Source organism: Cebidichthys violaceus, unplaced genomic scaffold (genome assembly GCF_023349555.1).
Source record: "Cebidichthys violaceus isolate CVI_PGR_0920_01 unplaced genomic scaffold, fCebVio1.0.p SCAF_3, whole genome shotgun sequence".
Lineage (NCBI taxonomy): Eukaryota > Metazoa > Chordata > Actinopteri > Perciformes > Stichaeidae > Cebidichthys > Cebidichthys violaceus.
The window spans coordinates 4,397,382-4,421,858 of NW_027176483.1; the positions used below are offsets into that span (position 1 = coordinate 4,397,382).

General features: G+C 39.6%; 4 protein-coding genes and 1 long non-coding RNA gene across 5 annotated transcripts; 4 read left to right on the forward strand and 1 right to left on the reverse strand.

The window, feature by feature from the left end:
• Positions 1-839: 839 nt before the first annotated feature.
• On the forward strand, positions 840-4,966 carry LOC137881777 (interferon-induced transmembrane protein 1-like). The gene is made up of 2 exons (XM_068723878.1): positions 840-1,110; positions 4,373-4,966. Exons 1-2 carry the CDS (start codon positions 883-885, stop codon positions 4,589-4,591), a joined length of 447 nt encoding a protein of 148 aa, XP_068579979.1. The 5' UTR covers positions 840-882; the 3' UTR covers positions 4,592-4,966.
• Positions 4,967-6,845: 1,879 nt separating this feature from the next.
• LOC137881938 (interferon-induced transmembrane protein 1-like) lies at positions 6,846-7,800 on the forward strand. Its single transcript, XM_068724152.1, has 2 exons — positions 6,846-7,064; positions 7,600-7,800. Exons 1-2 carry the CDS (start codon positions 6,846-6,848, stop codon positions 7,798-7,800), a joined length of 420 nt encoding a protein of 139 aa, XP_068580253.1.
• A 2,234-nt stretch (positions 7,801-10,034) lies between these two features.
• Positions 10,035-14,156, forward strand: LOC137881682 (interferon-induced transmembrane protein 1-like). The gene is made up of 2 exons (XM_068723723.1): positions 10,035-10,308; positions 13,609-14,156. The coding sequence occupies exons 1-2, from the start codon at positions 10,081-10,083 to the stop codon at positions 13,825-13,827; spliced, it is 447 nt and encodes a 148-aa protein (XP_068579824.1). The 5' UTR covers positions 10,035-10,080; the 3' UTR covers positions 13,828-14,156.
• A 1,896-nt stretch (positions 14,157-16,052) lies between these two features.
• Positions 16,053-17,398, forward strand: LOC137881338 (dispanin subfamily A member 2b-like). The gene is made up of 2 exons (XM_068723242.1): positions 16,053-16,342; positions 16,878-17,398. Exons 1-2 carry the CDS (start codon positions 16,118-16,120, stop codon positions 17,043-17,045), a joined length of 393 nt encoding a protein of 130 aa, XP_068579343.1. The 5' UTR covers positions 16,053-16,117; the 3' UTR covers positions 17,046-17,398.
• A 1,435-nt stretch (positions 17,399-18,833) lies between these two features.
• Positions 18,834-24,083, reverse strand: LOC137881339 (uncharacterized). The gene is made up of 3 exons (XR_011103856.1): positions 23,994-24,083; positions 22,971-23,149; positions 18,834-19,317 (listed from the first exon to the last, which is right to left on the reverse strand). It is a non-coding gene; the product is annotated as an uncharacterized lncRNA (long non-coding RNA).
• Positions 24,084-24,477: the final 394 nt, after the last annotated feature.

Consider the following 24,477-nt stretch of genomic DNA (forward strand, 5'->3'; position numbering starts at 1 on the left):
AACGTTATAAAAAGTATAACATGTCAACAAAAGTCCTAAAAAGTCATAGTATAGTATGAAAAAGTATGTTGAGTATGTTGAAAAGAGTCATAATATAGTATGTTGAAAAGAATTAAAACAAATCATAGTATATAATGTTATAAAAAGACCATAGCATGGTGAAAAATAGTCATAAAAAGTCTAAACAATAATAAACAAATAACCATAGCACAGTATCCTTTTCAAAAAAATTATACAATGTTGTCTGCAGTCAGGTTTGAATGCCAGAATTTGTTTGAGATTTCCTGTCTGTGATGCTTGTGTCTCAACTTTCATTTAATGACAAATGAAATCAAAACAATTGCTTTTATCTGTCAATCAACAAAAGTTTAGGTTGTCAGTTGGATAACTTTTTGAAATTGAGATTTTGATGGTAAAAAAAGAAAGAAAGTCATACAGTAGTATGTCATATAAAATGATTAAAAGGCATATTTCATAAAAGTAAGAGTATAGTATGCCATAAAATAAATCATTAAGCGTCATATCATAGTACGTCATTAAAAAAATCATCAAAAACTATGGTATAATATATAGTTTATTTATGTGGCAGTTGGGGGGAAACCAAAAGGATTGGACAAAATGTACTGTTTTTTAAAATTAATCTTAAACTCTTTGGGGATTTTTTTAAGAAGCCAAAAGGCTTGTATTGTATGTTCTTTGCCATGTCCACAGCCAACCCTTGTGTGTTTCGTTTCATTGGAAATTTGTTGGGAAAAAAAGAAAAGAAAAAAGAAAACATTTGGTTTGGATTAGACAGTTAAGTTCTTGCGCAACTTCAGGAGGAGTTAAGTTCTTGCCCACATTCCAGCAACCCACACTCCAAACTGCAGTTGAGCAGACAGCATGAATCCTGTGGGTTATCCGTATGACAATGTTGCTTTGCAGGGGAAGAATGATGGGTTACCTGGACAGTCTGGACACCCGGGACACCCTGGAGGACCTATGGTTCAGTACACCAGTGTGAACATCGCCTCGGAGGCCCCCAGGGACCATGTCATCTGGTCAATCGTCAACTTTCTCCACTTGAATCCCTGCTGCCTCGGACTGGCGGCTCTCGTCTACTCTATCAAGGTGAAGTTCGTTCATGTGGAATCTTCTACTATTGCCTATCAAAGAATATTCAAAAAAGAAAAATGTTTTTTTTTAAACAAAGGAGAGATAGGGTTCGTGGAAAATAAACGTTTCACTAGTGCTGGGCGGTAAACTGGTTCATCCGGTATACTGGTTTTAATTTCCCGTATGATATTCACTTTTCATACACCGTCAAACCGGCATAGCCAAAGCAACTCAATTTAAATTTTCAGATGTTTTATTGAGTCCATTTCAAGGACATACAGATCTAATATTTACATACATTGACATCCACACTTCCAGGTTCTTACAATACACTTCTGACGACAATTTCCCAAATGACATCATCCACTTACACAGACCATGCATCTATCAAACTAGACCAAAAAAACACATAAACAAAAACAGTTTTACCAATAGCGATTTTTTATTTTTTTTCCTCAGGGTATGAACAACTTCAGGGACGCACAGGCTCTCCTGTCAGCACACTATAAGAACAAAACCTCCTAAATAATATTTCCCCCTAGTTCAGGCTACACGTTAGCAAAGAAGTTTGAAAAAAGGGGAGTTCGGGGAACTCTCCACATTAACAATTTTTTTTCCCTTTGTTGTTGTCTTGTCTTTTAACAGATAATCTGTAAAGATGTTTAACATGACGCATATGTTTCTCGTCCTCCATAGACCTTCTTTTACACAGTTAACGACTGCCCACCATTTTTTAGCCTTTGCTGTTCCCTTTATTTGTGGGCAGCCATAAGCTATGTCATTGTAACAAAGCAGGAGTCTGTACAACGCTTGCAGCCACGGTGACACTATTAACCAGACACCTCTGGCAGCAGGACATGACCAAAAAAGGTGTTGTAGTGTTTCACTGTCACCACAGGAAGGCCGAGGGCATTTGGCACTGGGTGCACCCTCTCCTCTCAAGGAACGCTCTTGTGGGCAAACACTGATTTACAACTTCCCAGGCCAAATCTCTGTCGTTATTTGTTAGGATGGAGCCATTCACGTTGAACCATACTACTTTTGTTTCATTTTCAGTTAGTGGGCCCACAGGGGTTAACTTTGAATGGTGTGGTGTCAGAACATGTTCTACTTCTGTTCTTGTGATTTTATCATACGACAGTTGGGTTACACCTTGTTTTATGCATGAAAACACTGTATCATACATTTTTGGCCAGGTTTGCGCATATGGCATGGTTTGTGGTGGCATTTTGCCCCATGCTCTGAGCACACCACAGCCTACCCAAAACATAGCAAAGAAGGCCCAAGTTGGGGCTGCTTCAAGCCTCAAACAAGCTTTAATGATTGGAGTCACAAACATAGCTTTTAGCTTGCTTTCAATGTCTGGGACACCTTTACCCTCCTTCTCTAGAGGCCCGTACATTATTTCCCGTTTCTCGTGTTGCCCTCCCCATATGAATTGAAAAATGATTTTCCTAAGAGTCATCATGAACCTATGTGGGATTGGAAAGGTTGTTGCCAAAGGTGTCAAGGATTTCTGCTTTTATAACCAGGACTTTTCCAGTCATTGAAAGATCCCTGTCATGCCATTGGAGGAGTTTTCCCCTAATTTTTGGTAATTTCGACACCCAATTGGTGTTTTCCACATCTTTTCCTATTTGTACTCCTAAGACTTTGATTGTCTCTTTTTGTGGATGTTCCACTGGCTCTCTCCAGTTTAGTCAGAGAATTTCACATTTTGCTTTATTAATTTTGGTTCCGGAGGCCGCAGTGAAGTTGTCACACATCAACATGGTGTCTCTTATGGATCTATTGTCTGTGAGAATGAGGGTTAGGTCATCCATATACAAGCTGAGTTTTGCCTCTTTGCCTGTTGACCCTGGGATTGGGAGGCCTCTGATATTTTTGGTTTTCCTTCAAACACATGCTAGGGGTTCGATTGCAAGCCGTAACAACTGCTGTAACTCTTCCACAGGCAGCAAAATATATTGTTCGCCGTCAAGAGCGCCACGGTTGGAGCTAACGCTAATTGTGTATTGAGAGTTATGGTTATAACACAACAATTAACAACCCACAACTAACTCTCTTTGACAGGGCAACACCACGGCACACAACAGTTTGTGACACAAACAATTTGTAACACTAATAACTGTACATTTATAAAATTAAACCGCCGAACGGCATGCTGGGTACAGTTCGCTAGCTAGCCCGTTAGCTAGTCTGTTAACAGCTGGGAGAGGCTCCGTCGCTACAGTAACGTTACATTAAAGAACAAAAACGATGCAGGGTGAACAAAGAGAGACCGGAGATGCACCAATAGAGTCTGTGCCCAAGAGAGGAGCTGTGTCTGCTGTTTGGAAGTGTTGGTCCCGCTACAGACAGTTGAGAAAGACGGGTTCAAGGTCTTACCGGGGCGAAAATACTTCAGCCAAACTGCGATCCCAACATTATACAAACAACACCGAAGCAAGCTGGAAGCGGAGCTACGTACAGTCGCACACTTTTGTACAACAGTGTAGGTCAGTTTATAGTGTTTATCTAAAATTGTAAAATGTTAAGTTCTGTTTTTACTACGTTGCAGTCTGCACAATAAAAAGTGTTTACATTCTGCAACTGTTTCATGCATTCTGATTCCTTCATTTATTGTAACATTTTGTGGGGCCAAGCAAACCCTCTAATCAAATTACATTAAGACATTAAAATGTTTTTATATTCTATGTACTCCTGACAGTAGAGTAAGCCACTATAAACCTATATAAAAACACAGTCAAGGAAGAAAAAAAATACCGTGATATACCATGAAACCGCCAGAATCTTAAAAAATACCTTGATACAAATTTTTGGTCATACCGCCCAGCACTACGTTTCACCATATTTTTGCAGACAAAACACAGCCCTCACTTAGACCATGACAAGAATCATGCAGAGTACGGGCAGTTAGGAGACAATGTTCATCTCTAAGATTATAGAAATCACTAGGCTTGAAAATGAAAGTTTAAATATTGAAACAAAAAATTACAAATAAGGGAAAATAAAAACATAGAAAAATGAGATAAAAGAACAAAGACAACTTTAAATGTGTTGCAAACTTTGCTTGACATTCTTAAATATGAAGAATCAGAACACTTATGTAAGGAAAACTATATATAGGAAATGGGAGAAAGCGATCTCATTTCCAAAGCAGAAGTAGAGTAAACCTTAGACTGAGCTTAAAGTCAGTGTTGGCGGTTTATGGCCCCTTGAGGTCGAGCATCACTATGAATCCACTTCTAAAATCAATGTGCTTTGGTCCTTCCAGGCCAGAGACCGGAAGATGGCTGGAGATATGTCTGGTGCCCGAAACTACGGCTCCACTGCCCGCTGCCTCAACATCTGGGCCACAGCCCTGGTTTTCCTCAGCGTCCTTTTTATCATCATCGTCATGGCCGTACAAATGAATCATGTGGTCGCCACTTACAGGGATTACATGACAAACTTGAATAAGAATCATCGTTACGATGACCCTTACCGTGGCTAAATTTCAAATGGGTTTCAGAGTTGCCTGCTGTTGTGTCTTGGTGACTCTTGTGGTTCTCTGCTTTACACTTACGCCGCAATTTGTAACCTCTTATACCTTTTTTTTTTTTTACTTATATCCTCAAGCAAAACAGATACTTTTGCTATTTGTGTGACAAAAGCCGTAAACTCAGCCATGTTTCTTTAATGACAATCTGTAGTCCACATGTATGCCAGACTATGTTATTAGATTGTGATTTCCTGTCTGCAAGGCATTAGTCTTAGCAATGGTTCTGAAAAAAGAGAACTTTTTAATCTGTCAATAAAGATGTCTGTTTTATAACTTTGAAATGTGCTTGAGATATTTTTATGGTAAATAAACAGATTGTGGACATGCTGGCATGATTTTCATAATTTCCACAAATGATGGTGTTTTGACATTTTCACTGGTGCTGATTTCAAGCCAAAGAACTCCACCCAAAAAGGAAAGAGGAGGGGCGAGGTGTAGTATTTCCTTATTCTAACTCTGAACAAATGTTTATTAACAAAGCTTGATCCAGTGTAAATGCAGAACTAATCAAAAAATCAATACACATGCATGCTAAAAAACAATAATACGATTTCAAGATAATTAAGATGTGAGAAGTACGATGACCTTAAGTAAATATCAGGAAAACACAGCAAATGTTTTAAATCACGTTTGTTACACCTCACACAACGCCGGTGTGTTCAGGTGAATGTTAAGACAACTTAAGTTTGTTAACAAGAAAACTCCACAGGACATTGTTACTTCAAAAATGTCACCATAGTTTATATCTCCTTACACACAGAACAGAATTCATATGAACATGGTGTGTGTGTGTGTGTGTGTGTGTGTGTGTGTGTGTGTGTGTGTGTTGAGGGGGAAAGACAGAAAAGGTTTCCACAATAAGCTCTCCAGTCTAACAGCACTGCTGGTGAAACATGAGGGACTCTTCTCAGTGTCATATACCAAATCACTAACATGAAACAACATGTTTACGTTGGGCTGAATTCCTTACATGCACTTGGTTCTGGATCATTTTTCTTTCTTTGGAAGTAGCAAAGAAGACGCACATGCAGCAGATCAATCCTCGTTTATACAGTGAGCTCCTATTTGTTTATTACTATTAGGGTACGAGATTTAGTGCAATTAAAAAAAAGCAATTTAAATTACTTGACACCAGCATGCTTTGTGCTGCACAACAGATATAATACAAGTCTATTTCAGCTGCAACACATCTGTATATATTGCAACAAAAATCACATCCGCTTTTCTGAGGTGTTACTACAAACTGGAAACTACTGGAGACGCATAATGAGTAAAAAGTGGTGACTCTAACTTGCCAAAGACTGAGTTGTGAAATTACCACTTTTGATTTCATTTTGACTGACTTTGTTTTGTTATGACAAAACCATATCCCTGATGAGAGCTGAAAATAGGCAAATTCTTCACTACATTTTAAATACTGCAGATTTCAAAGAACATCTTGTCTGCTCTGGTGATGGTATTTACTGCAACAATAAGACAAATGATAACGCCAATAATTATTATGACTCTGAAGAGAAGGATGTTCTCGTATTCTGTGTCCTCTGCCTGGTGACGACTTGTATCCCAGAATCCTGTATGAGAAGAGTTAAAGTAAACAATAAATGGAACGATACATGTATGGAAACAATGTTCCATTTTCAAAGCATACAGTCTCATCTCATGTCATCTCATCTTCAACCGCTTATCCGGGATCGGGCTGCGGGGGCAACAGCTCCAGCAGGGTCCCCAAACTTCCCTTTCCCGGTGCCACATCTGCCAGCTCTGACAGGGGGATCCCGAGGCGCTCCCAGGCCAGTTTGGAGATATAGTCCCTCCACCTGGTCCTGGGCCTCCCTCGGGGTCTCCTCCCAGCTGGTCGTGCCTGGAACACCTCCCTAGGGAGGCGCCCAGGTGGCATGGACAAAGTGTACTGTTTTTGTTTTTTTTAATTAATCTTAAACTCCTCTGGGATTTTTTTAAGAAGCCAAAAAGCTTGTATTGTATGTTCTTTGCCATTTCCACAGCCAACCCTTGTGTGTTGCGTTTGTTATTTCTTCATTGGAAATTTGGTGAAAGAGAAAGAAAGAAAAAAAACCTGATAGTTACATTGACAGTTGAGTTCTTGTGAAACTTCAGGAGGAGTAAAGTTCTTGCACAACTTCAGGAGGAGTTGAGTTCTTGCCCACCTTCTGCAACCCACACTCCAAACTGCAGTTGAGCTGACAGCATGAATCCTGTGGGTTACCCGACTGAGAATGTTGCTTTGCAGGGGTACCCTGGACAGTCTGGACACCCTGGACAGTCTGGAGGACCTACAGTGGTTCAGTACACCAGCGTGAACATCACCTCGGAGGTCCCCAGGGACCATGTCATCTGGTCAATCTTCAACTTTCTCCACTTGAATCCCTGCTGCCTCGGACTGGCGGCTCTCGTCTACTCTATCAAGGTGACCTTTGTTCATGTGGAATCTTCTACTATTGGCTAATAAAGAATATTGAAAAAAGAAAAATAGTTCTTCAATTTCAATTTCAAACAGCACTTTCTTTAAACGAAGGAGCGATAGGGTTAGTGGAAAATAAAGTTGTACAGCCCTCACTTAGACCATGACATGAATCATGCAGAGTACGGGCAGTTAGGAGACAATGTTCATCTCTAAGATTATAGAAATCACTAGGCTTGAAAATGAAAGTTTAAATATTGAAACAAAAAATTACAAAAAAGTAAGGAAAAATAAGATAAAAGAACAAAGACAACTTTAAATGTGTTGCAAACTTTGCTGGACATTCTTAAATACGAAGAATCAGAACACTTATGTAAGGAAAACTATATATAGGAAATGGGAGAAAGCGATCTCATTTCCAAAGCAGAAGTAGAGCAAACCTTAGACTGAGCTTAAAGTCAGTGTTGGCGGTTTACGGCCCCTTGAGGTAGAGCATCACTATGAATCCACTTCTAAAATCAATGTGCTTTGGTCCTTCCAGGCCAGAGACCGGAAGATGGCTGGAGATTTGTCTGGTGCCCGAAACTACGGCTCCACTGCCCGCTGCCTCAACATCTGGGCCACAGTCGTGGTTTGCCTCGTCGTCTTTATTTTAATCATTGTCATGGCCGTACAAATTAATCTGGCGGTCAACCAATTCAGGCATTACGATACAAGTTACGGTGGCTCTTACCGTGGCTAAATTTCAAATGGGTTTCAGAGTTGCCTGCTGCTGTGGCTTAGTGACTCTTGTGGTTCTCTGCTTTACACTTATGGCGCAATTTGCAACCTTGTATACCTTTTTTTATTTTTTTACTTATATCCTCAAGCAAAACAGATACGTTTGCTATTTGTGTGACAAAAGCCGTAAACTCAGCCATGTTTCTTTAATGACAATCTGTAGTCCAGATGTATGCCAGACTATGTTATTAAATTGTGATTTCCTGTCTGCAAGGCATTAGTCTTAGCAATGGTTCTGAAAAAAAGAGAACTTTGTAATCTGTCAATAAAGATGTCTGTTTTATAACTTTGAAATGTGCTTGAGAGATTTTTAAGGTAAATAAACAGATTGTGGACATACTGGCATGATTTTCATAATTTCCACAAATGATGGTGTTTCAACATCTTCACTGGTGCTGATTTCAAGCCAAAGAACTCCACCCAAAAAGGAAAGAGGAGGGGCGAGGTGTAGTATTTCCTTATTCTAACTCTGAACAAATGTTTATTAACAAAGCTTGATCCAGTGTTACAGACGACGCCAAGACTAAACAGTGTGTCCTAAATCTGTATGAATAAATGCAAATATTGAGTCGACCACACCCAAAAGTCAATACACATGCATGCTAAAATACAATAATACGATTTCAAGATAATTATGATGTGAGAAGTACGATGACCTCATAGTAGTTTTAAATTCATGTAAATAAAATAGCTGAAATGGAACAGAAACGGTCTCTCTCTTAAATGTATGAGGAGAAACATAAAAAAATATATAACCAAAAATATATTTATACAGATTTCTCACACTGGACTGTTAACTTTTTTTTTTAAAGTATTTTTGATTTTCTAATAACAATTGTGTAACTGAGTAAACATGTAGACTATAGAAAATACTCCATCTGCATGTTTAAAGTATTACCACACTCTATAGAACATTATAATGTAACTATCTGCATTTATGACAAAGGACAACAGTAGAACGGTCATCTCTTGTGGACAACAGCGCATGCTCTGTCTAGTCGCGAATCCTCCGTTGCTTTGAGGATTACCCATAATCCTTTGCGTCTACAATTCAGTGCAGGTACAAATTTACAACAGCAGGTGGCATAGTTTACCCATTTAAAAAGTCATCGTGTATCATGCCTAAAAAAGTTTTGAAAAAAAATCACATTGTATGTTGAAAAATAGTCTTAATATAGCACATCGAAAATAACTCATGAAAATTGAAAAAAAGTCTTGGTATTGTATGTCGAAAAAAGTAATTAAGAAGTCATAAAAAAACGTCATAGTATAGAATGTCGAAGAAATTATCAGATGATATAGTCATAGTATAGTACATCAAAAAAGGTATATTATAATATGTAAGTAAAACGTTATAAAAAGTATAACATGTCAACAAAAGTCCTAAAAAGTCATAGTATAGTATGAAAAAGTATGTTGAGTATGTTGAAAAGAGTCATAATATAGTCTGTCGAAACAACTTATTAAAAAGTCATAGTATAGAATGTTATAAAAAGACCATAGCATGGTGAAAAATAGTCATAAAAAGTCTTAAAAATAATAAACTAATAATCATAGCATAGTATCCTTTTCAAAAAAGTTATACAATGTTGTCTGCAGTCAGGTTTGAATGCCAGAATTTGTTTGAGATTTCTTGTCTGTGATGCTTGTGTCTCAACTTTCATTTAATGACAAATTAAATCAAAACAATTGCTTTTATCTGTCAAGAAACACAAGTTTAGGTTGTCAGTTGGATAACTTTTTGAAATTGAGATTTTGATGGTAAAAAAGAAAGAAAGTCATACGGTAGTATGTCATATAAAATGATTAAAAGGCATATTTCATAAAAGTAATAGTATAGTATGCCAGAAAATAAATCATTAAGCGTCATATCATAGTACGTCATTAAAAAAATCATCAAAAACTATGGTATAATATATAGTTTTATTTATGTGGCAGTTGGGGGGGAAACCAAAAGGATTGTTTAATGGACAAAATGTACTGTTTTTTAAAATTAATCTTAAACTCTTTGGGGATTTTTTTAAGAAGCCAAAAGGCTTGTATTGTATGTTCTTTGCCATGTCCACAGCCAACCCTTGTGTGTTTCGTTTCATTGGAAATTTGTTGGGAAAAAAAGAAAAGAAAAAAGAAAACAACATTTGGTTTTGATTAGACAGTTGAGTTCTTGCACAACTTCAGGAGGAGTTAAGTTCTTGCCCACATTCCAGCAACACACACTCCAAACTGCAGTTGAGCTGACAGCATGAATCCTGTGGGTTATCCGTATGACAATGTTGCTTTGCAGGGGAAGAATGATGGGTTACCTGGACAGTCTGGACACCCGGGACACCCTGGAGGACCTATGGTTCAGTACACCAGACTGAACATCGCATCAGAGGCCCCCAGGGACCATGTCATCTGGTCAATCTTCAACTTTCTCCACTTGAATCCCTGCTGCCTCGGACTGGCGGCTCTCGTCTACTCTATCAAGGTGACCTTCGTTCATGTGGAATCTTCGACTATTGCCTATCAAAGAATATTGAAAAAAGAAAAATGTTTTTTTTTAAACAAAGGAGAGCTAGGGTTTGTGGAATTAAACGTTTCACTAGTGCTGGGCGGTAAACCGGTTCATCCATTATACTGGTTTTAAATTCCTGTATGATATTCATTTTTCATACACCGTCATACCGGCATAGCCGAAACAACTCAATTTCAATTTTCAGATGTTTTATTAAGTCCATTTCAAGGGCATACAGGTCAAATATTTACATACATTGACATCCACACTTCCAGGTTTTTACAATACACTTCTGACGACAATTTCCCAAATGACATCATCCACTTACACAGACCATGCATCTATCAAACTAGACCAAAAAAACACATAAACAAAAACAGTTTTACCAATAGCGATTTTTTATTTTCCTCAGGGTATGAACAACTTCAGGGACGCACAGGCTCTCCTGTCGGCATACTATAAAAACAAAACCTCCTAATTAATATTTCCCCCTAGTTCAGGCTACACATTAGCAAAGAAGTTTGAAAAAAAGGGAGTTCGGGGAACTCTCCACATTAACAATCTTTTTCCCTTTGTTGTTGTCTTGTCTTTTAACAGATAATCTGTAAAGATGTTTAACATGACGCATATGTTTCTCGCCCTCCATAGACCTTCTTTTACACAGTTAACGACTGCCCACCATTTTTTAGCCTTTGCTGTTCCCTTTATTTGTTGGCAGCCATAAGCTATGTCATTGTAACAAAGCAGGAGTCTGTACAACGCTTGCAGCCACGGTGATACTATTAACCAGACACCTCTGGCAGCAGGACATGACCAAAAAAGGTGTTGTAGTGTTTCACTATCACCACAGGAAGGCCGAGGGCATTTGGCACTGGGTGCACCCTCTCCTCTCAAGGAACGCTCTTGTGGGCAAACACTGATTTACAACTTGCCAGGCCAAATCTCTGTCGTTATTTGTTAGGATGGAGCCATTCACGTTGAACCATACTACTTTTGTTTCATTTTCAGTTAGTGGGCCCACAGGGGTTAACTTTGAATGGTGTGGTGTCAGAACATGTTCTACTTCTGTTCTTGTGATTTTATCATACAACAGTTGGATTACACCTTGTTTTATGCATGAAAACACTGTATCATACATTTTTGGCCAGGTTTGCGCATATGGGATGGTTTGTGGTGGCCTTTTGCCCCATGCTCTGAGCACACCACAGCCTACCCAAAACATAGCAAAGAAGGCACATGTTGGGGCTGCTTCAAGCTTCAAACAAGCTTTAATGATTGGGGTCACAAACATAGCCTTTAGCTTGCTTTCAATGTCTGGGACACCTTTACCCTCCTTCTCTAGAGGCCCGTACATTATTTCCCGTTTTAGTTTCTCGTGTTGCCCTCCCCATATGAATTGAAAAATGATTTTCCTAAGGGCCATCATGAACCTATGTGGGATTGGAAAGGTTGTTGCCAAAGGTGTCAAGGATTTCTGCTTTTATAACCAGGACTTTTCCAGTCATTGAAAGATCCCTGTCTTGCCATTGGAGGAGTTTTCCCCTAATTTTTGGTAATTTGGACTCCCAATTGGTGTTTTCCATATCTATTCCTATTTGTACTCCTAAGACTTTGATTGTTTCTTTTTGTGTATAAGGCCTAGATGTTCCACTGGCTCTCTCCAGTTTAGGCAGAGAATTTCACATTTTGCTTTATTAATTTTGGTTCCAGAGGCCGCAGTGAAGTTGTCACACATCAACATGGTGTCTCTTTTGGATCTATTGTCTGTGAGAATGAGGGTTAGGTCATCCATATACAAGCTGAGTTTTGCCTCTTTGCCTGTTGACCCTGGGATTGGGAGGCCTCTGATATTTTTGGTTTTCCTTCAAACACATGCTAGGGGTTCAATTGCAAGCCGTAACAACTGCTGTAACTCTTCCACAGGCAGCAAAATATATTGTTTGCCGTCAAGAGCGCCACGGTTGGAGCTAACGCTAATTGTGTATTGAGAGTTATGGTTATAACACAACAATTAACAACCCACAACTAACTCTCTTTGACAGGGCAACACCACGGCACACAACAGTTTGTGACACATAAACAATTTGTAACACTAATAACTGTACATTTATAAAATTACACCGCCGAACAGCATGCTGGGTACAGTTCGTTAGCTAGCACGTTAGCTAGTCTGTTAACAGCTGGGAGAGGCTCCGTCGCTACAGTAACGTTACATTAAAGAACAAAAACGATGCAGGGTGAACAAAGAGAGACCGGAGATGCACCAATAGAGTCTGTGCCCAAGAGAGGAGCTGTGTCTGCTGTTTGGAAGTGTTGGTCCCGCTACAGACAGTCGAGAAAGACGGGTTCAGAGCAATGACTAAAACACTGGATTCAAGGTCTTACCGGGGCAAAAATACTTCAGCCAAACTGCGATCCCAACATTATACAAACAACACCGAAGCAAGCTGGAGGCGGAGCTACGTACAGTCGCACACTTTTGTACAACAGTGTAGGTCAGTTTTTAGTGTTTATCTAAAATTGTAAAATGTTAAGTTCTGTTTTTACTACGTTGCAGTCTGCACAATAAAAAGTGTTTACATTCTGCAACTGTTTCATGCATTCTGATTCCTTCATTTATTGTAACATTTTGTGGGGCCAAGCAAACCCTCTAATCAAATTACATTAAGACATTAAAATGTTTTTATATTCTATGTACTCCTGACAGTAGAGTAAGCCACTATAAACCTATATAAAAACACAGTCAAGGAAGAAAAAAATACCGTGATATACCGTGAAACCGCCAGAATCTTAAAAAATACCTTGATACAAATTTTTGGTCATACCGCCCAGCACTATGTTTCACCATATTTTTGCAGACAAAACACAGCCCACACTTAGACCATGACAAGAATCATGCAGAGTACGGGCAGTTAGGAGACAATGTTCATCTCTAAGATTATAGAAATCACTAGGCTTGAAAATGAAAGTTTAAATATTGAAACAAAAAATTACAAATAAGGGAAAATAAAAACATGGAAAAATGAGATAAAAGAACAAAGACAACTTTAAATGTGTTGCAAACTTTGCTTGACATTCTTAAATATGAAGAATCAGAACACTTATGTAAGGAAAACTATATATAGGAAATGGGAGAAAGCGATCTCATTTCCAAAGCAGAAGTAGAGTAAACCTTAGACTGAGCTTAAAGTCAGTGTTGGCGGTTTATGGCCCCTTGAGGTCGAGCATCACTATGAATCCACTTCTAAAATCAATGTGCTTTGGTCCTTCCAGGCCAGAGACCGGAAGATGGCTGGAGATTTGTCTGGTGCCCGAAACTACGGCTCCACTGCCCGCTGCCTCAACATCTGGGCCACAGCCCTGGTTTTCCTCAGCGTCCTTTTTATCATCATCGTCATGGCCGTACAAATGAATCACGTGTTCGCCACTTACAGGGATTACATGGCAAAATTTGATAACAATCACCGTTACGATGACCCTTACCGTGGCTAAATTTCAAATGGGTTTCAGAGTTGCCTGCTGCTGTGGCTTAGTGACTCTTGTGGTTCTCTGCTTTATACTTACGGCGCAATTTTAACCTTTTATACCTTTTTTATTTTTTACTTATATCCTCAAGCAAAACAGATACATTTGCTATTTGTGTGACAAAAGCCGTAAACTCAGCCATGTTTTTTTAATGACAATCTGTAGTCCACATGTAAACCAGACTATGTTATTAGATTGTGATTTCCTGTCTGCAAGGCATTAGTCTTAGCAATGGTTCTGAAAAAAAGAGAACTTTGTAATCTGTCAATAAAGATGTCTGTTTTATAACTTTGAAATGTGCTTGAGAGATTTTTAAGGTAAATAATCAGATTGTGGACATACTGGCATGATTTTCATAATTTCCACAAATGATGGTGTTTTGACATTTTCACTGGTGCTGATTTCAAGCCAAAGAACTCCACCCAAAAAGGAAACGGGAGGGGCGAGTGTAGTATTTCCTTATTCTAACTCTGAACAGATGTTTATTAACAAAGCTTGATCCAGTGTTACAGACGACGCCAAGACTAAACAGTGTGTCCTAAATCTGTATGAATAAATGCAGGACTAATTCTGATGAGCTGACCAAAAAGCTACGTGTTCAACAAGAGCAGAGTATTGAGTCGACCACACCCAAAAATCAATACACATGCATGCTAAAATACAATAATACGATTTCAAGATAATTAAGATGTGAGAAGTACGATGACCTCATAGTGGGCTTAAATTCATGTAAATAAAATAGCTGAAATGGAACAGAAACGGTCTCTCTCTTAAATGTATGAGGAGAAATACAAAAAAATATATAACCAAAAATATATTTGTACAGATTTCTCACACTGGACTGTTACCTTTTTTAAAGTATTTTTCATTTTATAATAACAATTGTGTAACTAAATAAACATGTAGACTATAGAAAATACTCCATCTGCATGTTTAAAGTATTACCACACTCGATAGAACATTATACTGTAACTATCTGCATTTATGACAAAGGACAACAGTAGAACGGTCATCTCTTGTGGACAACAGCGCATGCTCTGTCTAGTCGCAAATCCTCCGTTGCTTTGAGGATTACCCATAATCCTTTGCGTCTACAATTCAGTGCAGGTACAAATGTACAACAGCAGGTGGCACAGTTTACCCATTTAAAAAGTCATCCTGTATCATGCCTAAAAAGGTCATGAAAAAAAATCACATTGTATGTTGAAAAATAGTCTTAATATAGGACGTCGAAAATAACTCATGAAAATTGAAAAAAAGTCTTGGTATTGTATGTCGAAAAAAGTAATTAAGAAGTCATAAAAAAACGTCATAGTATAGAATGTCGAAGAAATTATCAGATGATATAGTCATAGTATAGTACATCAAAAAAGGTATATTATAATATGTAAGTAAAACGTTATAAAAAGTATAACATGTCAACAAAAGTCCTAAAAAGTCATAGTATAGTATGAAAAAGTATGTTGAGTATGTTGAAAAGAGTCATAATATAGTCTGTCGAAACAACTCATTAAAAAGTCATAGTATAGAATGTTATAAAAAGACCATAGCATGGTGAAAAATAGTCATAAAAAGTCTTAAAAATAATAAACTAATAATCATAGCATAGTATCCTTTTCAAAAAAGTTATACAATGTTGTCTGCAGTCAGGTTTGAATGCCAGAATTTGTTTGAGATTTCTTGTCTGTGATGCTTGTGTCTCAACTTTCATTTAATGACAAATTAAATCAAAACAATTGCTTTTATCTGTCAAGAAACACAAGTTTAGGTTGTCAGTTGGATAACTTTTTGAAATTGAGATTTTGATGGTAAAAAAGAAAGAAAGTCATACGGTAGTATGTCATATAAAATTATTAAAAGGCATAGTATTTCATAAAAGTAATAGTATAGTATGCCATGTCATAGCATGTCATAAAAAAAATCATCAAAAACTATGGTATAATATGTTTTATTTATGTGGTAGTTGGGTAGTTGGGGGGGAGGGGGGGGATCAAAAGGATTGTGTAATGGACAAAATGTACTGTTTTTTAAAATTAATCTTAAACTCTTTGGGGATTTTTTTAAGAAGCCAAAAGGCTTGTATTGTATGTTCTTTGCCATGTCCACAGCCAACCCTTGTGTGTTTCGTTTCATTGGAAATTTGTTGGGAAAAAAGAAACCAACATTGACAGTTGAGTTCTTGCACTATTTCAGGAGGAGTTAAGTTCTTGGCCACCTTCTTCCAACCCACACTCCAAACTGCAGTTGAGCTGACAGCATGAATCCTGTGGGTTACCCGACTGAGAATGTTGCTTTGCAGGGGTATCCTGGACAGCCTGGACACCCTGGACATTCTGGACACCCTGGAGGACCTATGGTTCAGTACACCAGTGTGAACATTACCTCGGAGGTCCCCAGGGACCATGTCATCTGGTCAATCTTCAACTTTCTCCACTGGAATCCCTGCTGCCTCGGACTGGTGGCTCTCGTCTACTCTATCAAGGTGACTTTCGTTCATGTGGAATCTTCTACTATTGCCTATGAAAGAATACTGAAAAAAGAAAAATAGTTTTTTTAAACAAAGGAGAGATAGGGTTCGTGGAAAATAAATGTTTTACCATATTTTTGCAGACAAAACACAGCCCTCACTTAGACCATGACATGAATCATGCAGAGCACGGGCAGTTAGGAGACAATGTTCATCTCTAAGATTATAGAAATCACTAGGCTTGAAAATGAAAGTTTAAATATTGAAACAAAAAATTACAAATAAGGAAAAATAATAACATGAGATAAAAGAACAAAGACAACTTTAAATGTGTTGCAAACTTTGCTGGACATTCTTAAATGTGAAGAATCAGAACACTTATGTAAGGAAAACTATATATATGAAATGGGAGAAAGCGATCTCATTTCCAAAGCAGAAGTAGAGCAAACCTTAGACTGAGCTTAAAGTCAGTGTTGGCGGTTTATGGCCCCTTGAGGTCGAGCATCACTATGAATCCACTTCTAAAATCAATGTGCTTTGGTCCTTCCAGGCCAGAGACCGGAAAATGGCTGGAGATATGTCTGGTGCCCGAAACTACGGCTCCACTGCCCGCTGCCTCAACATCTGGGCCACAGTCCTGCTTGGCCTCATCGCCCTTTTGTTCATCATCGGCATGGCCATACAAGTGAATCATGTGGTCTACAGGAAAAAATTTTGATAACAATGACCCTTACCGTGGCTAAATTTCAAATGGGTTTCAGAGTTGCCTGCTGCTGTGGCTTAGTGACTCTTGTGGTTCTCTGCTTTACACTTACGGCGCAATTTGTAACCTTTTATACCTTTTTTATTTTTTACTTATATCCTCAAGCAAAACAGATACGTTTGCTATTTGTGTGACAAAAGCCTTAAACTCAGCCATGTTTCTTTAATGACAATCTGTAGTCCACATGTAAGCCAGACTATGTTATTAGATTGTGATTTCCTGTCTGCAAGGCATTAGTCTTAGCAATGGTTCTGAAAAAAAGAGAACTTTTTAATCTGTCAATAAAGATGTGTTTAATAACTTTGAAATGTGCTTCATACTGGCATGACTTTCACTGGTGCTGAACTCCACCAAAAAAGGAAAGAGGAGGGACGAGGTGTAGTGTAGTGTGTGTCCTTATTCTAACTCTGAACAGATGTTTATTAACAAAGCTTGATCCAGTGTTACAGACGACGCCAAGACTAAACAGTGTGTCCTAAATCTGTATGAATAAATGCAGGACTAATTCTGATGAGCTGATCAAAAAGCTACGTGTTCAACAAGAGCAGAGTATTGAGCCGACCACACCCAAAAATCAATACACATGCATGCTAAAATACAATAATACAATTTCAGTATAATTAAGATGTGAGAAGTACGATGACCTTAAGTAAATATCAGGAAAACACGGCAAATGTTTTACATCACGTTTGACAACTTAGGTTTGTTAAAAAGAAAACTCCACAGGACATCGTTACTTCAAAAATGTCACCATAGTTTATATCTCCTTACACACAGAGAACAGAATTCATATAAACATGGTACGTGTGTGTGTGTGTGTGTTGACGGGAAAGACAGAAAAGGTATCCACAATAAGCTCTTCAGTCTAACAGCACTGCTGGTGAGAGACTCTTTTTGTTGTGGCAAAATGACGAGAAGAGACGTTGACTTGGAGTTGCAACCCATTAAAACAAAAGTGTTTTAATGAGCACAAGGCACCATTCAACAAAATCCAAAGTATTACTTGTTACAACTTACACTTATAGTCTAAATTCACCCCCCTTAAGTCACTTTCCACCAATCCATCGATTGAACCACCAACCTAGCACCTCTGGTTACCAAATATGGTGTCTTATATAATATCTAATTTGGTAATACGTTTTCTTCCATCTTTATTGGAGACACAATAACAGAACATCTTGGCAGGACATTCGGCTCTTTAGACGGGAAGTGTTTATCGCATTCGGGAATTTCCTGACATCATCCTTCCCTCTCGGGATGCTGGTTCCCATGCTTTCTGGGAAATGTATGTTATTCAACTGTGTTGAGATATCTGTTTATAAAACATGTTTTCAGTTCAATCCTAAATTATATGATGATTTTCTTCAACAACGCCTTCAGGTGAATGTTAAGACAACTTAGGTTTGTTAACGAGAAAACTCCACAGGACATTGTTACTTCAAAAATGTCACCATAGTTTATATCTCCTTACACACAGAACAGAATTCATATAAACATGGTGTGTGTGTGTGTGTGTGTGTGTGTGTGTGTGTGTGTGTGTTGAGGGGGAAAGGTTTCCACAATAAGCTCTCCAGTCTAACAGCACTGCTGGTGAAACATGAGGGACTCTTCTCAGTGTCATATACCAAATCACTAACATGAAACAACATGTTTACGTTGGGCTGAATTCCTTACATGCACTTGGTTCTGGATCATTTTTCTTTCTTTGGAAGTAGCAAAGAAGACGCACATGCAGCAGATCAATCCTCGTTTATACAGTGAGCTCCTGTTTGTTTATTACTATTAGGGTACGACATTTAGTGCAATTAAAAAAAAAGCAATTTAAATTACTTGACACCAGCATGCTTTGTGCTGCACAACAGATATAATACAAGTCTATTTCAGCTGCAACACATCTGTATATATAGCAACAAAAATCACATCCGTTTGTTTTGTTATAACAAAACCATATCCCTGATGAGGTCGGAAAATAGGCAAATTCTTCACTACATTTTAAATACTGCAGATTTCAAAATTAAAAGAGATTTTGATCCCAGTGAAAAACTGTTTGTTGATAATGTTTATGTAACCTGCACCTCTCTGGACCAGAACATCTTGCCTGCTCTGGTGATCGTATTTACTGCAACAATAAGACAAATGATAACGCCAATAAATATTGTGACTCTGAAGAGAAGGATGTTCTCGTATTCTGCGTCCTCTGCCTGGTGACGACTTGTATCCCAGAATCCTGTATGTGAAGAGTTAAAGTAAACAATAAATGGAACGATACATGTATGGAAACAATGTTCCATTTTCAAACCATACAGTGTCTCATAATAAAGTGTACAGCAGTGAAATGGTCATATTTCATTTACTTATTTACATTTTAACTGGTTTGGCTGCCTAGCTAATTTATCTGTTGAAAAGGTGAAATAGAACGCATAGAGGATTAGTAAAACAACAATCCAGATGTTAATTATAACAAAAGCGACACTGGTCACAAGGTGCTGCAGGAATGAGTTTTTTGAATGGGTTTTTGGTTAGACGCCTTAATTAATGTTTGTGGTTAACACAGGCTTAAGAGATTTTAGAGTTTTGTTCTACGACATGAAATACGTGAGTAAATACCACACTTGTGAACCTTGAAGTTTCTATGTGTCTTAAAATAAGGCAATAGCTAACTAGTGGCTAAATAAGATTACAAAATGTAATCAAGCAATAATCCAATGAAAAAAAAGTGTGTGTGTGTGTGTGTGTGTGTGTATATATATATATATATATATATATATATATATAAATATATAACATTTGCTTTATATCATATCACAGCAACCAGTGCGGGTTGGCCTACATAAATAGATCATCCTGGAAGCACTTTATATCTGACCTGACATCTAACAAGTACTTGGAGTATACTTTTTAAAGATTTTTTCCATTGTCTTTGTGTTTTGTCCCAACATTAGAAACGCACACTGACCATCCTTCCCACTACTAGTTATACTGTGAGCCAGGCCATAACACACCAAATGCGTTTCAAATGAAATCCCATTTGTTTATAATAAAACCTAATATAGAAGATCATTCCAGATGCATAAACAGTCTAATTTATGTCACAGTAGTGGGCACTAAACTTAATTTATTCCTTTTCATTTATTGTGGTCCAGTTCCCAATGACCACTTTGTATCAGACAGAGCCCTTATTGAGTCTGTCCAACTTATCTACCATATCAGTCAATATTAGATTTTAAGAATTTAATATTGACAAATATCTGGTACAGCCAACAGTCCTGGATACTGACATTTACTGTTCTTGGTTTGTTCGCAGTAATGTACGCTGCTCGACTCTGATGATGAGATGCAGAATAGAGACACTGCCAAACAAATGCATTATGTGAACAAACATAATGTTCCCATTTACCATTGTAGAAATCACCTGCTTCTGAATGTGGCCAAGACCAGAGAGATGGTGGTCGACTTTAGGAGGGGGACGACGGCTCCACAGCCGCTGAGAGTTCTGGGAGAGGACGTGGACATTGTGAAGGACCCTGAATCCTTCTCTCTCCTATCCCCTGATTCTGCTACTGATCTTCTCCTCTCCACCCTTACTTCTTCTTTGGACAAACTCTGTCCCTTCACCTCCAGGCCTGCACGCCCAACTCCACCTGCCCCGTGGCTGTCGGACTCAGTGCGTACTGATAGACGAAGCCTAAGAGAGGCTGAGCGTAAATGGAGAAAAGGCAAACTCCCGGAGGACCTTCTTAACTTCCAAGCTCTTCTTTCCACTTTTTCCTCCTCTCTAGCTACTGCTAAAGCTGCGTTCTTCCGCTTTAAAATCCTAACCTCTGCTTCCAATCCTAAAAAACTCTTTGAAACTTTCACTTCACTCCTCCAACCCCCACCCCCTCCTCCTACTTCCTCCCTTATGATTTCGCCAACTTCTTTGACAAGAAGGTAAACAATATCAGATCCTCCTTCTCTCAGCCCCTCTCTCCCTGTCCAATCCTGCCCCCACAGCTCTCCCTCCCATCTCCACGCCCCATCTTACCCTTTCTGGCTCCTCTCTCCCCTAACGAGGTCCTCAACCTTGTTACATCTAACCGCCCCACCACGTGCTCCCTTGACCCGATCCCTTCCCCTCTTCTTCAGTCTATTGCGACTGAATTCCTTCCTTTCCTCACCCACCTCATCAACACATCTCTTGTTTCAGGATGCTTTCCCACGGCCTTCAAGACCGCTAGAGTCACCCCCCCTTCTGAAGAAACCATCACTTGACCCCTCGGATGTCAAGAACTTCAGACCGGTTTCTCTTCTACCCTTTCTATCCAAAACACTTGAACGTGCTGTCTTTAACCAACTGTCTTCCTATCTCCACCAAAACAGCCTTTTGGACCCCCACCAGTCCGGGTTCAAAGTGGGTCACTCGACAGAGACGGCCCTCCTTGCGGTGACAGAGTTGCTTCACGCCGCGAGAGCTAACTCTCTCTCCTCTGTCCTGATTCTCCTGGACTTGTCTGCGGCGTTTGACACTGTGAACCATCAAATCCTCCTCTCATCCCTCGAGGGGATGGGCATCTCAGGCTCTGCACTCTCCCTGTTTGCATCCTACCTGACGGGTCGATCCTACCAGGTGACATGGAGGGGGGCCGTGTCGGAACCACGCATGCTGACTACGGGGGTTCCGCAAGGGTCAGTCCTGGGCCCCCTTCTCTTCTCGCTCTACACAACATCTCTGGGTTCTGTTATTCGCTCGCATGACTTCTCCTACCATTGTTATGCCGATGATACCCAGCTGGTCTTGTCATTTCCCCCCGGTGACAGCCAAGTGGAGACGCGCATCGCTGCGTGTTTGGCTGACATCTCGAAGTGGATGACGACACACCACCTCAAGCTCAACCTAGACAAAACTGAGCTACTGTTCCTCCCGGGGAAGGGTTGCCCGCACCGGGACCTGTCCATCACCATTGATGATACCGTGGTGACGCCAACTCGGACTGCGAGGAACCTGGGTGTGACCCTGGATGACCAACTGTCATTCTCGGCAAACATTTCATCCGTTACACGCTCCTGCAGATTCCTGCTCTACAACATCAGGATTCGTCCCTTCCTGACTGACGAGACGGCGCAGGTTCTCATCCAGGCTCTTGTCATCTCCCTCCTGGACTACTGCAACTCTCTACTCGCCGGAGCCCCGGCTTCGGCCATCAGACCTCTGGAGCTTGTGCAGAAAGCCGCAGCTCGCCTGGTGTTCAATCGCCCCAAGTTCTCCCACACAACTTCCTTTCTCCGTTCTCCACACTGGCTAACTGTAAGAGCTCGCATCCAGTTTAAGACTCTGGTGCTAGCCTACAGGGCAGTGAAAGGAACAGCTCCTTCCTATCTCCAGGCCACGGTCAAGCCTTACACCCCCGCCCGACCACTTCGCTCTGCTGCCTCGGGGCGATTGGTTGCCCCGTCGCTCAGAGGTCCTGGCGGCCGATCGACCCGGTCACGGCTGTTTTCTGTCCTGGCCCCACAATGGTGGAATGAACTTCCCACTGACGTCAGTACAGCAGAGTCGCTGCCCATCTTTCGGCGCAGGCTGAAAACCCACCTCTTCAGGAAGTGCTACCCTGAGCCTTCCACTTAGCACTTATTGTATTCATACTAGCTTGTTGCACTTATTGTATTCGTATTACTTATAGCACTAACTGTTTTTCTTGTTTCTGCACTGTACTTTTGCTCTGAGTTATGCTCTGCTTCATGCTCTTAGATGCTTGTTTGGAAAAGGAAATGTACATATGACTTCTGGTGACTAGTAGTTCTTTTGATTACCAATGTTGAATGCACTTATTGTAAGTCGCTTTGGATAAAAGCGTCTGCTAAATGACTGTAATGTAATGTAAATGTAATGAGTACAAGTACCTGGGTGTCTCCATCGACAGCAGACTGAACTGGAAAGCCAACATCAACGCTGTGTACAAGAAGGGGATGAGTCGACTCTTTTTCTTGAGGAAACTTGGATCCTTCAACGTGTGCAGCAAGATGTTGGAGATGTTCTATCAGTCTGTTGTGGCCAGTGCACTTCATTTTGCTGTAGTCTGCTGGGGGAGCAGCATTGGAGCCGGAGACACCAACAGACTTAATAAACTGATTAAGAAGGCCGGCTCCATCATCGGCTGCAAACTGGACAGTCTGGAACAGGTGGTGGAGAGGAGGACACTGAAGAAACTATTATCCATATTGGATAACCAGGACCACCTTCTCCACCACCTATTGCAGGGACAGCGGAGCACTTTCTCCAACAGAATGATCCAGCTCCGCTGTCATAAGGACAGGTACAGGAGAACATTCCTGCCTACTGCTATAAGACTCTATAACAAATCACCTCGGGCCAAATCATTCACTGTTGGTTAAACCTTTGCACTACTGTTTATTTAGTTGATTTAATATTATTCTGTTATTCTATTCACTGTGTATATAGTGTGCATTTTTTATATAATATTTTTACTCTGGTACTATAATTGTATATATTGTGTATTGAAATGTGCATTATTCTATATAATAAGATTTTTATTGTAAGCTATTGCTGCTCTGTATCCTATTGCTGCTTGCAACTAAATAATTTCCTATCTATCTATCTATCTATCTATCTATCTATCTATCTATCTATCTATCTATCTATCTATCTATCTATCTATCTATCTATCTATCTATCTATCTATCTATCTATCTATCTATCTATCTATCTATCTATCTATCTATCTATCTATCTATCTATCTATCTATCTATCTATCTATCTATCTATCTATCTATCTATCTATCGCGCACTACCCATACTGCTCGTCACGTGTAGGCGGGCCCGCTAAGGAGCGGGACGAAATGAAACAGAGGGTAAAACACATCGCATTCATGACTGAGCTTAAAGGATCAAATGATCAACTTACCAGAGGATTGCACATGTCAGCCACCCGGGATCAGAGAGGAAAAGCCTTAAAATGCAGCATACGGAGGGCTCGTCGGTGCAGATAACATAAGCCGAATATTTGAAAACACGGAAGTAGGAAGTGCTAAGACCCGCCCATTTACGTCTCGCCCTATGATAGCCCGGATGTCAACGATACGTTTATGACAATAATCAACACGGGACTAAATACGCAAGTTAACAAATAAAACGAAGGTGAATTAATGAAGCTACTTAGCAAGTGGTTGCTTATATGTTCTCTGGTTCTCACACAGTCTTTGGTTCTCACACAACAACTAAATGTCTCGTCTATATCGGTTATGTTTCCGAATCTTAGTTTGTCGCTGGTGACTTGAACATGCACTTAGGAGGCTCATATATCACGTCATGTATACGTCTTATTCGTATAAGTATAACATTTAAAAAACGACTCCCAATCACATATGTACAAAAAGAAAAAAGTTCAC